The sequence below is a fragment of the Pleuronectes platessa genome, chromosome 1 (assembly GCF_947347685.1).
Source record: "Pleuronectes platessa chromosome 1, fPlePla1.1, whole genome shotgun sequence".
NCBI lineage: Eukaryota > Metazoa > Chordata > Actinopteri > Pleuronectiformes > Pleuronectidae > Pleuronectes > Pleuronectes platessa.
The window spans coordinates 6,381,931-6,399,989 of NC_070626.1; the positions used below are offsets into that span (position 1 = coordinate 6,381,931).

The 18,059-nt window shown below is 38.9% G+C and overlaps 1 protein-coding gene across 1 annotated transcript in view; it reads right to left on the reverse strand.

Annotated features, from left to right (window-relative positions):
- cep89 (centrosomal protein 89) overlaps positions 1-18,059 on the reverse strand; it is a 56,639-nt gene that overhangs the window by 31,586 nt on the left and 6,994 nt on the right. Inside the window, exons 7-16 of the mRNA XM_053426067.1 lie at positions 17,537-17,773; positions 16,820-16,962; positions 14,683-14,733; positions 14,117-14,200; positions 13,354-13,457; positions 11,941-12,056; positions 11,529-11,709; positions 10,442-10,609; positions 9,492-9,633; positions 5,710-5,799 (exon numbers count right to left, since the gene is read on the reverse strand). Of these exons, the coding sequence (XP_053282042.1) occupies positions 5,710-5,799; positions 9,492-9,633; positions 10,442-10,609; positions 11,529-11,709; positions 11,941-12,056; positions 13,354-13,457; positions 14,117-14,200; positions 14,683-14,733; positions 16,820-16,962; positions 17,537-17,773 (1,316 nt within the window). The remainder of the gene's footprint in view (positions 1-5,709; positions 5,800-9,491; positions 9,634-10,441; positions 10,610-11,528; positions 11,710-11,940; positions 12,057-13,353; positions 13,458-14,116; positions 14,201-14,682; positions 14,734-16,819; positions 16,963-17,536; positions 17,774-18,059) is intronic.

The following is an 18,059-nucleotide window of genomic DNA, read 5'->3' on the forward strand; positions in this document are numbered from 1 at the left end:
ATCTGCAATTTCACACCATATGAAAATGATTGGAGGGGCACACTGTCTATACCCTTATCAGGCAATGAGAATCTTTGATATTGTCATAATGCTATTTCATAATGATGTCATCATTACTGCATTTATACCATTTGACAACAAATGAGAGTCAGTTGCAAATGTTAATCCACTACTACCAAGTGGCAACCCACCATAGCATGACCCATTGGTATCTGAACTTTTGAAGGCTAGAGTTTGGGAATTTTTCCTCGCGACATCTTGGTTTTTTGAAAACCAGAAGGGACCATATTTGGGGGAGGTGGGTGAGTCTGAAAACTAAGTGAGCGCATGGAAACTACATGTCAACTACCACTTCGATCTGCCTCCATTCGACCATACTGGCTGTCAATCATACTGTATACTTGCCCCAATGCATAATGTACTTTATTGTCTATTTGACTCTAAATGGAACATTAACTTAAAAAATGAACATCATGTTGTTTAGAAGACTTGAAACTTGCGATTGAGACCATCAACTGTAATGCTCCCTCACATTATAAATCTGGAGAGAAGAAGAGTCGATTTCTAAAGACTTTCATAGAAACAGACTTGTTATTGCAATCAATGGAGGCGCCCTCTGCTGGACATTTGAGAGAGTTCATTTTTCAGGTGCTGTCATATTGGCTTCATTTTGAACGCTCTACGTCCATTTTCTGCAATCAGAAGTCTCCTTTCCCATTTTTGACAAAATGTTTCTTTGAACATCCCAAAGGTTAATAAGATCAGATTGCACAAAGTCAGATGTTAATAAAAAAGTGATATCCCCAAAAATATCTCAGATGTCTCCAAAGAGCACAGCAAAACAAGGTTTTTCTTCCAGGGAGTGGTGACAACTTGGGATAAAAGCATACCCAACCTGACAGATATCAATTTACAGATATATTTTAAAGTACAGGTCTTACTCAAGTCACGGCATTGATTTATACAGTGTGACCAGCAGGACAGTGACAAAATGAAAAGTTACAGAAAAAATTTAAAGAAATGAGAGACGGTGGCAGGTCAGACAGACAAAAGAGATTTTATTCTCTGCCTGACTTCCAACAGTATTTGACAGTAGTGTCAATACAGTGGAGCATTAGTCCTGCTGCTTGTCCTTTCCGAGAGAACCTGCCTTTCAACTCTCTCAGCTTAGTAGCAGGTTATATAAAAAAACTCTCCTCTCCTCTGTCTGAAAACAGAATTACCATATGTGTCCAAACATAAGTCAACTCTAAATCAATGTTCCTTGTCCTGGCCACTGCTGGTCATCAGTTTTATACTCACTGTTTCTATCTTTGAAAACAGTGTGAGTTACTGAGTTGACAATTTGTAGTGAAATGCAGTTTATCAAGGAAAAGATGTGATAATAAGGAATCCTTGATTCAACTCACTGCCTAGTTTTTATCTATTAAACAGGAGACAGAAAGTGCACTAAAAACATTTAAGCTTTATTTGACATTAATACATACACTGATTTGATGAGATAAAAGCCCTTAATTTAACCAATAGAGATAAGAATAATGAGGATCAAAGGTAACAGAATACAGGTAAAAAAAAAAGTTCTTGAAGAAGAAAGAATTGAAGATTTATAATGTAAGTAAGTCATTTTTAATCAATGAAATTCATCTCAGGCTGACGTCAAGCAGCACTGGTCATGCAAACTTGTGACCCGGCTATATTTGCACATGCACTCACTAAAATATTCAACATTTTCAGGTGTTTCAAAAAGATGGCGTCATTAATTTTAATTACACATGAATAATGTATTCACAATCTGTTCTGTCTCTATAGCGCACACTTTTCAATTCATAAGGAAGCAACATGCAGCAAAAAAAAAGCTAAAGCTGAGTGAGTTCTTTGGGTGGGTACCAAAAAGAACGAGTCTGTCGGAATTAGATATTTCTATATTTTTTTAAATAATTAAAGTTAAAAAACAAGATTAATTTAAATTCCCATGTGCTAAATGCCGTAAGGATGAGCAACTCATCTAGTTCTTCAGCCCCAATATGATGCAGTTGAGTACAGAGTGTTGTGGAAATCCTGACAGAGCCAGGTGAAATGGTAAGACAAAAGAATATTTGATTTTGAATAATAATTGAGCTTTAATATCGATAATTAATTATCATGTGGCCTCCTCCTTGAGGACTTTTATTGTCATTTTAGGAACTCATACAGGGTGAGAGTTCATCAGGCAGGGAGCTGACATTTGGTGAGATTATGTGCTGGTATCATGGCACTAACACAAAATCTTTCATTATCGGAATAACTGCTGGAGTGTTAAACCGTGGGAACATTTGATTTAATTCCATGAGCAGAGTTGGAAAATGTGAAATTTTGTGACATGATAGAAACTAAACTAAATCACCATATGTAGTAGATTTAAGACAAAATTTGGACTTGGCTAGTAAGCTAATTTCAAAGATATTTACAGTCCAATTTGAGGACTTTCAAATGTTGTGGGGTTATGTGGTGATAAGACTTGAATCAGGATTGCTGAAATTGAATTAATTTCTGTTCATAACGGTATCTTTTTCTTCTATCTATTTGACAGTACCATCCCTCTTGTCCAGCATGAAGGTCATGTATTATTTATAATCTGTAACTGCTGAACCTCATTACCTTACTGAATTTTCTTTATTACTGTTCATGTGTGTGGCTTTTGTTTGAATGATAGACTTAACTGGTGTCGTTTATTTAGCATCGACTGCGGTTTATTTCAGAGATCTGTTAAACATCGACTAAATCTTCCGATCCCAGTTCAAAACTTTTAAAAATTAAAAGCTCTGTAAATGAGCTCTATGTGCAGCATTACAGCAACAAACTTGGTAAACAGAAAGTGATTCTATGAACGTTGCTGCCTTGACAGAGATCAGCACCCAGGATACCCAGGTAAATGGGGATAGGGTTGGTTTCTATGTCAGTCTGACATGGTGAAATAAAACAATAAACTAAATGATCTGGCAGGACACATTTTACAGGCCGCAGGCTGCCAGTTGATGACCACTGCTAAAATTGAACCATGGACGATGGATCCAACTCGGTCTGCAGACTAAAGGCAGTGTTGCAGCCAAATCCAATACACTTGAAATAAATGGTGACTCCTTCTTCAAACGTAATGAAACAACAGAAGAAAACATAAAATGCCTCCATACTGTTACTGTGGTGTTATCCAAGTGTCCGGAAGCCACGACATTCATATTCCTCTCACATCAGCGTCATTTATTATATCATGTTTTTAGCCTAAATGTCTTATATCATCCTCTGTTCACGTAAACAGGCACACACCGGAAACACACACACACTGCACACAAGCAGTGAACTTGTCGTAATTTTGACTTATTATACACTTTAAATAAAGATTCAACCAGCCCCCTGTAGCAGCGGCAACTAGGGCTCATCAATGTATAAACGCTGTTGGGTTCACGACAACGGCAACAACTGATTTTCAGTTCAGGGTTCTGTGTACTGAGTTAAGCTTCTCTGAACTTTGAATAAACAGCTCTTGTGCAGCACCAGAGACATGGCTTCATAGCTCTGTGGACTGAGCCCTGCAGGAGGTCTTACTTGCCTTGGCTCAATTACTGCGGTCCAATTTGACAGTTTCAGAAAGAAGGCTGCATCCAGCTACAAAGAGACAATTGAGTATCCCAATCCAAACAAGCAGGTTAACAAGGGGCATTGGACAAATTGTCACATTAAGTTCCAGTTTAACATCTGCAACACTTTGAAGAAGTGAAATTCCACCTTTACATGCCATCTTAATTAAATTCTTGACCCTCTCGTGGGGAGTACACAAATCCAGTATAAACGGAGGAAAGGAAATGATGTCCTCCTATACAGCTGCAGCTTTCCTCTTTCCATGGTCTGATCATCACCAACAGAACACACACAAAAACACAGAGCTCCTTCTCTCTGGGCTGTTGCTATAGAGACACTAATAAGATTGTCAGAACCATTGAGATGTTTTTCTCTGCTGGGGCTCGAGTGACAGGAGCTGCTGATAGTTGGAACACACAGACATCCTTGGCCCTTGAGCAAGGCACCAACACTGCCACACTAATGATCATGCTTACATTCTGACTTACAAACAAACAGTCAAATGGTGGGTGTTCTAACTGGTGTTGCAGAATACTGTCAATGATACTGTGGAGATTTTCAGACCAATGTGGCACTGTAGGAAAAAAAGGTTTCCATGGTGACTCGCTACACTGGGCTCCATTTTATTCCTATGGAGAGCGAAGGCTGTTTTTGCCAGAAAATAGATGAGGAGAAAACAGGTTCATCTATGAAAACAGGTTCATCTATGATCATACTGTCTATCACAAACATTGACTTGTTAGTGAAAAAACATCCATGGGCAAAAACATTCGACCGGAGTGAGATCTATCAGACTGAATAAAATATGAGGGGATATTTAACAGACAAACAACTGCTAAGAGCACAACTGAACCAAGCAATGGGTTTAATGTGAAACTAAGTATTTTCAAAATTGCTAGAAATCAAAATTGCTGCAACAGGATTCTGCATAGCCAAATTCATAGTTTCCGTGTGCGCCAGTCCACTGGGATCTGCTATGGTCCTTGTGACGTTAATTTCCTTATCCACCCATGTCTGCTAAGGTACGCACAGGCCCCTGTGTGGACGACCTTGTGCAGCCCAACATTTTTGACTTAAATAGGCGACTGTGTCGAATATTCCCATTGACTGGAACGAAATGTGGGATCGCGTACACATGCATGACCCGCCGGCCCTTGTTCTAGAGTCAATGGAACTGTGTGCATGTATCTGTGACTGAAGCGAGTACGTAACACGGAGCAAACGCAGAAAGTATGTTCGACCCCTTACACCTGCAATTTGTCTGCACATTTGCATATACTACTCATCAAGTGTACACATACTTCTCCCCAGAGTTTACCTACCTGACACTGGTCCTTCAGTTTACCACCTTCCAGCATCACAATACAGCCCTCAGTTCTGACATGTCACAGATGAACCATAAAGTAACTGTGTATTTCTTCATTTCCAGCTGCTAAAATAGTATACTGGATATGGGAGTTATAGCTCCAGGATAGGGCCCTGTGCATTAACCACAGATATTTGTGCATATACTGGATAACCAACCGCAGCAGTGTGACAAAGATACTCTGAGTTTATTGGACCAAAGTCAAAGAGAATAGTACGCACAGTACCACTGCTGTCATTGCTGATCACTGAGTGTGCTGTGATTCTACACAAGTTAGAAAAATACAGTCCTCAGACACCCAATGAGCTCATGGAGATGTCAATCTGAGAGGCACTACTCTCCATCAATTTGTACTTTCTGAGTCGTGATGGCCGATAACTGATGGTTCATCAGGGCAGAAGAGTGGGCTGATCAATAGGGAGTAAAGTGCAGGGTCATCCTGGGCTAATAGACGTTTAGGTAAATTGTTCCAGTCTGGTCCATTGAGGAACCAACTGAACTGAAGTTGTAGCATCACAAGTTTGCACAGTTGGGTATTATTTAACAGGGAAGTTTTACAGGGCTATAAGAAATCCTTTAATTCAACAGCTCTGGTTAAGACCTCAATACTCGATGTAGGCCACTAAAAGACAAACCTACCACAGCAAGCAGGGCAGTCAGGCAGTGAGCGAGCCTTTTAAAAGGGGCTGATATTCTTGCCAAAGTAATGGTTGAATAAATGATCCTACTTTGACTTCTTCCCGCAGTTTTCCAAATCGAACTGTGCCATTCAGAATTCTGCTGATGAAGTGCTGCTTTTCCTGTTGAAGATCTGAAGCCTGAAGAGGGAGAGAGGGAAGACGGGGGTTACTGATCTAAGAGAGGAGCGCGGAGGGAGGTGGAACGCACGTAGGATGAAAGAAAACAAAGGATTATGGGAGAGGTGGATGACAGGAAAGAAGGAAAGACAGTAGCCAGTTTACAGTAGTCATGTGTAAAGCACAAACACTGACACAAACTGTCCATTAACATGTTAATATAATCAAAGATCAAGAAACTGTTAATGTTCAGGTTAAACAACAAGCAATATTAACTTAATACCGATGTCATAAGGTCTGTACTTAGTAAAGTTTTTTTTTTAAATAATTTAAGGAATAATGTTTTTGTGCATTATTGTCAATTTGACCTGTAAAAGTAGTTAAACACCTGCACAGCTTTATTAAAGAGGATTTTAATTGTGCTAACAGTAAATAATATAATAAATGGTTCAAAATGCTATTAAATGCAAAAAAAGCTAATCTGATGATATAAAGTTTATCTAAACAAGGTTACAAAATCACAGTTGATTAATGAGGTAAATTACAATCAATATTCAACTGGTGTGTCCGCCCTATAATCTGGACATAGAAACAGCTGTGATGCTCACTAACCGTCACTATGCTGCAGCACAAAAACAACGGTACACACACACACACACACACACACACACACACACACACACACTGTGGTGTCAGTCTGACCTTCTCGACATTGTGTGTTTTTGCTGACCCTTGAAACAGTTAGCGATGGCAAAGTCCCTGCATCTATTAACATTAACAAGATAAACTTTTTCCATTCCTCTTCCAGGCACGTTGCCAAATGAGCCAAGTACAAACTGCAGTACTTTCTCTGCTTACTGATATTTTCTGTTTCAGATGAGCTGGAGTTCCTGATTAAGCAAGCCTGTATATTATGGCTATGAGTGTATATAATGCTGATAAGACTGCAGAGCATCCCCCCTATCAGGGAGACCAAATGCAAAGCCTGAGTGGTCAAATTATGAAAGTATATGTTTAAATAAATATTAATATAAATATTTAAAATATACAATATTACAATAATCAATCCTAATGTATAGTATAACATATATATATATAAAATTAACAGTTATACGGGTCTCAAGAGTCAGCTGAGTACTATGACACTACAAGATAAGTTGTGATTCCAGTAAGGTATCAAGCCTTTGAAAAAACAAAAGGTATTTCTAATGGGATGTTACAGTCATCTGTTTATCAATACAGTGTTCCACAACCACAGCAAGAGACATGTTTTCTATTTGTTTTGTTTTTTTGGTGAATATAAATGAGATGTTTTCTATTTATTTCTCAGTAAACTGGTACTAGAATTAATCGATTTTAATCTTTAACCAAACTGAGGCCTAGGGCAAATAATAAAAGATTTTCATTTGCTGTTAATTGCCATCTTGTTTGGGCATCTGTCAGCAGCCTGCTAAAAAAAAGCTACCTCAGTTAGTTTACTTGATATTTAATCCTCTTCCCTGGAGTGAATGCACAATTTGTTTGGCAGTCTGGATATTTTCCACACCTGCACTAGTCTGAGACAGAATTTCCGACATGAATATTATTATTCTATGTGCACTCGTGGACTAAGTTTACTATAGTATAGAAGCTCATTATTGCCCACCAGACAGATTACACATGTGAGCGAGAGCTCGATATAAACAAAGTTCAGTGTTGGGATCCTCAGAGATTATCCAGGCGGAAAATCAGATGACTCATCAAATGAATCACTGCACTTTTGTCTATTTTTACACATAATCAAATTAATTATCAAGTACACACAAAAACATTGTAGCATTTTTGGATGTTTCAAAGATACAAAAAAATATATAACAATATACACTTTCTCCAAACTGGTGAAGGGCGTAAACTTTAAGACATAAATAATACAATTTGTCACAATTCTAGAGAGCACTCAAGTAAATTGTGTATCCAACTAAATCTAATATCTATAACACAGCAGTACTGATGAAGCCTAGGCTTAACCCTTTGACATAAAGCGGTCGAATTCTGCTCACTGCTAATGACCAAGGACTACAACACCATGACCTCCCGGAGCAGTGCTGTCACATATGGGTCCCTACCCATAGTCAACTTTAACATATTGAAAACCCTTATCTTCCTAAAGAAGCGCATATCTCAGTAAACCAAACAACAATACGGAAACAGACATCTATTCTGGCAGTCAATGCAATGAAACAAAAAAAGTGAAATCCAAGTAATGAGCCTCCAGCTTCACATAGAGAACCTGTATAGTCCATATTAAACATCAAAAATACAACAATACATGCAGGGCGGAATTTGGACATTACATACATTACAATAATACCTAAATGTTGGATGCATCTCAAGTTTAGGCACTAAAAACAGACTTGATCCCCAAAAACTGTCAACTGGCCTGAGACCTACTTATCAGAGAACTCTCAATACTGTCTAAATCAAAATTAGCAAATCAGCAAAAGATGACAATTATGAACGATTTAAATCAAAATCTTAATTTCCATTTGGTCAATATCTCTGACCAATTGGGTCAGTATCTTGCAATTCTAAGAGATACAAAGAAGTTGGATGATGACCAAATACAATCTAACCAAAGAATGAGTACTAGGCACAAAGTCCTGACTACCAACAGAGGGCCCCCAGCTTGATTGGTTACTTATAAAATGTGACAAATATAATTATACGTGATATATAATAAGTGAGCAACGCTAATCAGTTTGTCTTTTAGTCCAAGCAGATGTTTGTTCTAAAATTGAAAAAACTTGTGTTATAAAGAGTGGACAGGATTTTACTATCTTCATCAGTATGGATCAAACAGAGACACTTTGCCCATTGTGCTCGATGCTGCTTTCCACTGGGTGTAAGATCGAGCCATTAGTCTCACTGAAAAAACAGCTGTGTTGGACAACCTTTAGCTTGAGACAGTTTTGTTTGACCTGCTGTATTAAAACAATTAAGTCGAATGTTACTATTTGTGACAATGTAGCATGAGGGGAAATTAGTAAAAAAGGAAACATTTTAATTCAATTTTACTAAATGCCAAACTCATAAATTAATTCTGCTTTTGTGCTGGAGAAATACACTATATAGACCAAAGTTTTGGGCCACCTCTTAATCATCAAATTTAGGAGTTTCATTCAGTCCCATTGCAATTGGTTGTACTAGGCCCTTAGTTCCAGTAAAGGGAAATCTCAATGCTTCAGCTTAGCAAGTCATTTTGGACAATTTATGCTTCCAAATTTGTGGGAACAGTCTGGAGAAGGCACTTTTCTGTTCCAGCATGACTGCCCCAGTGCACACAGCAAGGTCCATAAAGGCATGGTTACGTGAGTCTTTTGTGGAAGAACTTGACTGGCCTGAGCCCTGACCTCAACCCCATCCAACACCAGGATGAACTAGAACGGAGATGGCGAGCCAGGCCCTCTCGCCCAACATTAGTGTCTGACCTCACAAATGGATGTATTGCATGTACAATCTGGATGAATGGGCAAAAAAAGACACACTTCTCAGAAGTATAATACCTATATCAAAAAAATTAAAAAAGAATATGTAATCTAATACAGAAGTGTCAAGGGAATATAATATACTACTGTGTAAATACAAACCTGGTATCACTTGGTCTAGGACATCCGTAGTACCATGTGTACCATGAATTATACAATATAATAGAGTATCAGCGGTATAAGTAGTACCATGTGTTGTAGTTGGTCCCTCTCCTGGGAAATGTGGTCCGCCAGAGTCATGACAGCTCCGAGATAATGCAGAGTCTGTTCCGCCTTTAAAACACACTCTTCCTTTTGAAGTTTCAATACACACATCCTCCGCCCAGCCTTCCTGGATGATGGAGAAACAAGAGATAAGAAGTGAATGGGTGAAAGAGAATTAAAGAGTGATGGAGAAACGAGAAACAAGTAAAACAAAGGAGATCAAACATATTGACGAAGGGAGGAGATTTAGGAAAAATACAGGACAAAAAAATTTGGCAAAAGACAGATGACAGAACAGGAGACACGGTACAGAAGAGAGAAACTAGAGTTTGCTGCATGCGATTCTGAAACAGACAGGGTGGAAACACTGTTGGTTAATCAAACAAACACATCCTGACAGTCTACACACTTCAGAATGAGAAGGTTCACATTAATCATAACTCTACAACCTGAGCGCACTTCCCAACTTGGGCAGAGCTATACTAAAGACTATGCAAGATCATTAAAACTGCATGCACTAATAATGAAAAGACAACATATGAGTTGCCACGCATGTACTGGTGCAACAGTATGAACACCATACTGAGGGAGATGTCGATCAAACACAGTGTTTACTCCCACACAGAAGACTCTCAAACAAGCAACAGGGTGAGAACACACAGGTGAACAGTCAATGTACTGAATTCAACAACATAATAAAATGGCTTTATACTATCTCAATCCTCTCTTATTGACTTCAACTGTAACCTAATTTGTTTTGATTCTACTTTACACCTCTTTAGATAACGGTAGGTCGCAAATACAAACAGAATTTGCAATTGATCATGGGATGACTTAATTGACCACGAGAACATCCTTGAGAAGTCAGGCTCATTAAGGATTTGTGTGGCATCCGCACAGACAAAAGCAGTAAATGAACATGGAACAGTTGGTACCTGTTGTCTTGTCTGCAGAGCTCCAGCTCAGCCTCCATCCTCTTTATATCAGCGCCCAAGTTGGCTTTGTCCAGAGCCAGTCTCCTGCTCTCTTCCTGCAGACTGGACACGCGCAGAAGCAGCTCGTCCATCGTGCTCTTGCTGCTGTTCTCCTGCTGCTCCAGCTGCCTGAGTAGGCGAGAGCAGATTATAACACAACATCTGGTACTTGGTGGACACTTATGAACAAGATGTGTCCAGGCCTCTTTTAAGTACCAGTATAAAGAGATTTATTTATATAGTAATAATCCGTCTAACTTGCATCCTTACAATACATATTTGGCATGATTTGTTGGAAAGCAACATATTCTGTTAAAATTGTTATTCTAAACAAACAGTTTCAGCTTCTGTCCGACTACGTGATTGTATTCATAATATCCCAATGCTTTTCTATTGCATTTAAAATATAAAAATCCTCGGAACCTACGAGTGTTTGTTCTTCTTGTCTTTTTTTATATGCTGCAAATCGATTGTCAACTGACTTAATAATAAACTGAACATAAACTTAATCGAGTCATCAAACATATTTGACGGATAAAGAACTCGGCAGGAGCCTGTTTTATTATAACTTTGACAAATGCAATCCCCCTTAACCGTGTAATGGGGTCCAGGGGTTTGGTTTCCTTCTTTCTAAATCACCTGCTCAATTGTTTGGTAGGTTAAAGACAAAGAAGGGAATAGGGCTCAGATGTTTTCTGTTGACGATAACATTTTGCTTAAAGTTGAAGTATTGATAAAAGCCACAAAATGCATCTTTGACTCATGGATCCTTTTTTGAACATGTAACAGTGAGGAGTCGACTCCATCTTTTTAATTTCATGGATAATTTGCTATACAGTTACACCAGGTGTTTTTGGTTGGGACGATGGACCCAGACATTTTCAGCTTTTCCTAACAATCATTCAGTAAAAATGTGTCCCCAAAATAAACTGTTGTTTTCCGGTTTCTCTTTGTTTGTCTCCTGAAAATAAATGTGCCCTTGCTCAGGAGCAGAACAGCTGCTAATACTGACTTATTCATATGTTAGATAAGAAAAAAGGCACCTTACCCTCTCAGTTTCCCAGCAATGCTGCAATGTTCGTCCCAGGTGACAGCATCCTTCAGGCGGGCCTGCAGGACTTGGACCTGCCTTGTATTTTTCTGCGCCTCCCTCCGGCTCTCTTCCAGTTCCTCCTGAGAACGCTGATTTTCTGCCTCCAACATCATCAGCTGCTTAGACACCTTAGACACTACAAAGGGAGGAAAGAGAGGGAGGAAGAGAGGAGAGGGAACACTGAGTATAAAACACTGTCTAACTGAAAGCAGCACAGAACAGAGAAAAGGACACCGGACCACAATGAAAGAGAGGAATGTTAAACATTTACTCACAAAGGATTTTTATGTGTAGCTACCTTTACATTTACCTATGAAGAATTGATTTAATTTTCACATTTTCAAATCTCAGACTGTACCCAATATACCTTCAGAGTGGTGTCTGCTCTGGTTGGCCTTGGCCTTAACGTGCTGCGCCTCGAGCTGATCAATCAAAACCTGGTTCTCTTGTAGCACCAAAAAGGCCTTTTGCTGTAGCTGATGACTGCAGAGGGAAAGAGGGAAAGAGAGAGAGTTATAATGTTTATACTGAGTTAGCAGAGCAGAAGGCCTAATAATATGAAAACAGCAATAACAAATTTTCTGACAAAACAAGCTTTCTCTCTTTAAGTTGGTACTGAATACGTTCTTTATGAAACTGAATCGTTTTTACTTTGAAGATTATACTATACTAGCATGTAATACTAAATTAAAGTCAATTTAAACTACCTTAAGACCCGCCAAGGTTTTTTGAGAAGGTTAAGAAATGTTATCTTTTAAAGAACAACTTGCAAGTTAATTATTTTCTAAATAATAAAAAGCATTGTAGGAAAGTGATCATTCAAAAAGTTTATTCAGGATTTTTTAGGTTTTACAAGACGTATGTGGAAGAATTCAGAGCAAAAAGTGGAAAATTTAATCCAAATCAAATGCTTTTTCCAACTTTACAGAGGGGAATCATCTGTACTGTAGAATGCGCAGTAGTAGCTGGTAGTGATTCTGAGAGGTGTTTTTAGATAATGAGTTTTATGTAGTATTAAATTGAATTTCCCCTTTCGTGATCATGCCATCTCTATCAGTACATCATGTCCACAGTTGTCGCCAGCTTTTATGCCTGGGTGCATTTCCTGCAGGTGAAAAGATTTAACTGGGCTCCTATAGACTTTATAAGATGAATTAAGCCACTAACATAAAGTGTAGTATCCAAATGTATTGATACTACATATTGCATATATATGGATCCTTGTAAACACCTAAATTATTTTTATCTTTTCATTGTATTTTTAAAATCCTTGTCTTATGTACACATTTTTGTTATGATTGAAGTAGTCCATTCCAAGTGAATGCAAGATTGAGTAAACGAGTTGACAAAGGGAAGCCTCTGGGCTTACATCAGACACACTCACACTGAGCCAAGGATGATGTTAAAATGCTTTTATTGGTCAGGGCTTAAGAGGTAGCACTCTCCACTCACACCCTGTCTCTTACTGCAGCTGTGTCGTGTAAAAAGAGAGTGACTTACCAGAGCTATTTACAACAATTACTTAAAACTATAAGTTTCTAGGCATCAGCAATATTATACCCAGAGGGATCATGAAAGCAGGAAAAGTGATCATGAATATATAGGAGCAGAGAGGAGAATTTAAAGGCTTTACTGCTTTTGGTTTATTATTCAATGCAGTATAAGCTTTAGTAACACAGAGACGAGAAAGCAGCAGGGAAATAGAGAATACAGGAGGTAGAGACAAGCAAGTGCTGACCATGCTGAGCCACACACAAACAAACAAAGCATGTCTTCTTACCAGTCCTTCTGGCTGACCTCTCCGATCTTTGCAATTTCATCATGGAGTTTCTCATTTTCTTTGATCACCTCCTCAACATGAACACGCAACCTCTTTACCTCTTCCTGTGAGAGACAGACATAGACACATAAAGATTTTTTCTAAGCTGGTAAATGGTGGGCCAGAACCTTTTAGATAACTAAATCAAGAAATTAATATTAAAACATGCCCCTGTAATTTGTAACATACTATTACAATCTTTTTAGTGAACTAATTTGCTGTCATCAAATTGTGTTAACAAAAAGAAACAGAGCCAGTATCTAGGTTTTGTACTACGCACTACTATTACTAACTCACACAGACAGACAAAACCAAAACATGACCTCCTTGGTGGAGGCAATTTCCCCCAGAAAAGCATTATTCATAAGTAAAATGATTATCGTAAGAAATACATGTTTAAGGTTATCTTTCATTGTCTGATTACAGGGATGTTTACCTAACTTCCCAGACTCTGACTGTGAGTCATAGTCAAAATCAGCTAAAAATAGCTTTCAGAAACATACCAGCACTTGAATTATAATCTCTTATGTTCCCCACCAAGTGAATTGCCAGTTTCGATCCCATGGGCTGTGTATATCGAAGACAGCAAATGTTGATCAACTGTTTGCTGCTCATGTCTCTAATATCACAGCCCATTTAACCTGCTCACGAAAGCTAATGTGACAGATGATTGAGGTGGTAATAAGTAGAAACTCACATGAATGCATACAATCAGTCACTTTACCTCTGTGGTTTGCAGAAGTGCATCTTTCTCGTTCATCCTGTCTTCGTATGCCAGCAGTAGAGGAGACAAATACTTAATGTCGAGCTACACAAAAGGGACAAAATGTCACAACATAAATTATCAACAACATGAAAGCCATAAATCATTACTCTAGTTTAAAGGATTATGGCAGGAATAAAAAAGTTGATAAGTCCAAACTGGCATAATTTATCTGTTCAGCAGGTTTCCAGTCATTGTAGATGGATAGTAAACAACCTGCAATTATGATTTGGTCATTGGAGTGATAAAGCCTGGAAATATCATACTTTTATAAGTTTAGTGAATCTGTCCCCAGGCATCCAAACTGTCAGACAGAGCAGGTATGATTTCCCACATTAAACCCATTTCATGAGGTCAAAGGCCGCATTTATCTGCTTCCCATCTGTTTTTTAACTCAATGGACACTATATCCTCCAGCATTTTAACTAGCTATCAATTGATTAGCCTAATGTGACTATTAAGCAACTACACAGTTAGATGACTGTGCTGCCATGTTAATGTAATAATGCTACAATACAGATACTGACCAGCCAGGGAGGAGGAGAGCCTGTCTTTGGTAAGCCACTGATTTCGGAGCTCTGCATGAGAAAAAAGAAAGACAGAGAAAGAAAAAGCATCATCTTAGCCATTGTTTACACTGTATAGGTCTGACACCAAACGAAGTAATTTTTCTCCTGATCCAGCAGAGGGAGATCCCTGTAAGCTTGACCTGTTGCATGCCCTCTTGACCTTTCAGTTAATTAAGCAAGTAATGTTCCAGTGTTATGCTACGGAAATGGAGGGCATGAGCTAGCAAAGGCGTCTTGAGCAGACCATCATGACACCAGAGGATCGAAGATTAAAGTGAAAGCGTAACGATCAGAGCTGAGGCTGTTAGTTGTCTTTGTACCATACAAATCCCCATACCATATCGGTGGGCCCACCTGTTAGAAACAGCTGAGGAGGTACTACAGATGAGTGGAGAAACGTCAAGGGCTCAACCTTGTGAGACTATTGCCTCGATGCTGGAAAATCGGGCAGCCCTATTTCTGTGGATTAGCTTTAAATATTATCGTTCATACAACTACAAAATAAATATTACACTGAAAGAACAAGAGGGATTAAAGGTATGTTAGTGATTTTTTTCTGAATTACTTTGGTTTATTTGTGGAAATCCTCATTATGACCTGATAGCCATCAATAAATAAAAAAGAAATAAATCTGGTGACTGTGGCTCTTGCTACCTTTTCTAGAATAACCAGACCTAGCTTTAAGTCTCGTAGAGTACATACCATATATATATATACCATATACCATATACCATATACCATGCATATACCAAACCAAGATCAGAAACAATGCATGTTAGGTGTTGGAGAAAATTCACAGGGAACCTATTCCCCCATTTTCTATAGCAAAGGGCATTACAGTTTTGTAACAAGAGAATAAATGTGCCATTCAAAAGAAAACTACATTCTCTATATTGCCTATATGGAAGCACACACTGTAAGCTAATTTAACAAATTCACACTGCTTCCTTCTCTGGCTATTGCTATATTTTACAGCAAAACTATGCCCTCATTTTATCCCTTCATCTTTTCCCTCCAACAGTCACATTTTAGCTGTCATTAATGAGGGGTTCCATGGACATGCAGCTACATATGAAGCAAACTGGTAACGATGGGAGCAAGAGATCTCCCGGTGTGAAGGCACAGCATGAGGTAGCCATGAATACAATCTTCTGCAGTGTAGCGCACGCACACAGTCCAGAACGGACAGACAGAAACAAGAAACTCCTTTAGTCCAACAAATCAGACGGAAGGACAGACAGAGAGTTTGCTCAGCAGGAACCTGGTTCAAAGGCAGATTTCCATCTTAAAGGCCGGGTTACAAAGAAATTGTTTTAGTGCTAAAAATGTGAAAATAAAGTGATAATAGATTTTGTTTAACTGATTTAGATGACAGGGAGAAGTGATGAATGGACTACACGACAGGATTAAACAGATACAATATTTTCCTGATACTGAAATGAAGAAATGGGAGTTTGGTAGAACCTGGTTTAATATAAAGAGATACTTCAGACTTAAATGTTTTTTAATGAAAAACTATATTTAATTTCACATGTATTACCATATATGAAAAATCTACATTTACGGTTTGAACATGGCTCATAAGTCATCCAGGGTCTCAAACCGTCTTGGTCCTTTCAGGATCAATGCTTATATAGAATCAACCATTTGGGATGTCTCTACATCATGACATGTATATATTTCATAAGGGTGGTGGGAATCTGGGGGGCCGCATTCATGTTCAAATCTAAACCACCACATTGTCTGGACACACCCCTCCATCCTCTCCGCTTGCACCACCTGTGCAAGTGGTACTGTGTCTAAAGGCATTTTCCCCATTTGTCAGGGAGAGACACTTGTACCAAAACTTATAGAAGAAGTTTAACTTTAACTATGTCAACTTGAGACAGGCCGAGATGTGGAGAGTTTGCTGGTACAATTCCTTGATAGTAGTGGTTCAAAGAAACAGGTAAGCCAGTTTTTTCTACTCTTTCTAACAAATTTCTGAAGGCATTGGCCCTTTACAGTTTAATATAGGCTACTTGAGAACTTCACTTCTTATATAAAAAAAAGGTACTTCTGAGAAGCACAGGCATCTGCTTGCATCTTTTCATACCTCCTGTTTGGACAGTGGTCTGAAGCGGGTTTGGTAGCGGCTCAGCTCCACATTCAGACGGTGAACTGTCAATTTGAGAGCATCATTTTCATCCACCAGCTCCTGAGCATGTTGCCTCAAATTCTGCAGCTCTGCCTGACTGCCTGGAAGCACAATACATCCGGCTATCAATATTTTTCATACATTATAGAATGATTTTATGTTATACGAATTGAATGCACAAGAATAAGTTATGAATCTCCATATTCTAATATATCACAAACAAGATGTGTCAAAGTCATAGAGCTTAGAGGCCTGACTATTGATTACTGGAGGACTGATGCTGAAAGCTACAGTGTAAACTGGTGTATAATAAAGTACATAATCAATGCATCACTAGCAGTGACTGGCAAGAAAACTCCAGTAATGTTCCTTACTGCTTTCTCCTGGCCACCTGGAAATCATAATCACTCCCTTTAAACCCTGTTTTCTTAAATTTCATGATTTTTTCTTTTAAGAAGAAGTGGCAGTGATCAAGGATCTGAGCCACATCCTCTGACAGCTGCATCTCCAGCACCTTCCTTTCACCCTTGCATATGCATCTATCTGCTGTGACTCCCTGCGTCACTCCCGCTCTGTCTTCCTCATTTCCTTCCATCCATTTGCCTATATCACTCCCTCTTTCCCTCTCTCAATTCTGTGTGTGTGTGTGTATTCCAGTGGGTTCCTCTACTCGACCTGCAGATGACCTCAGGGTTAAGGAGGCTCGGCTGTGACAGATCTGCTGTTCCAGGCGTAGCAGTCTCTTCTCCATTAGCTTTTGTTCATCTGCCACTCTCGCTCCCTTTGGCAGGGCTCGTGCTGCATCGCTCTGAACCCCACTGTGTGCCTTGCTGGGCTCTGGAGATGGCTGGGTGGGGTGTTTTGGGCTTTTGGCTCTGCTGGGGAGGTCAGTGGTTAGGATGGGTGGCACAGCTGAAATATGAAGGGAAAACGGTTAATGTGAGTAAACAATAGACAAAAAATAAGTAGTATTAATACAGACTAAGGATTACAAAATAAAGTAAGTATTTCCCGTGGTTATTAAATCGTGGGGAGTAAAATACATTTCTCAAGCTGTTATACATTAAATAAAGCATATGAATTTGACTGTTACTTTGACAATGGCTTAGGTTACCTTATGTTACTAAAACTAACAGCTCTATTAGCATACAATACATGTACAGTAATAACCTAAATAACAAATGGCAATTCATAAATT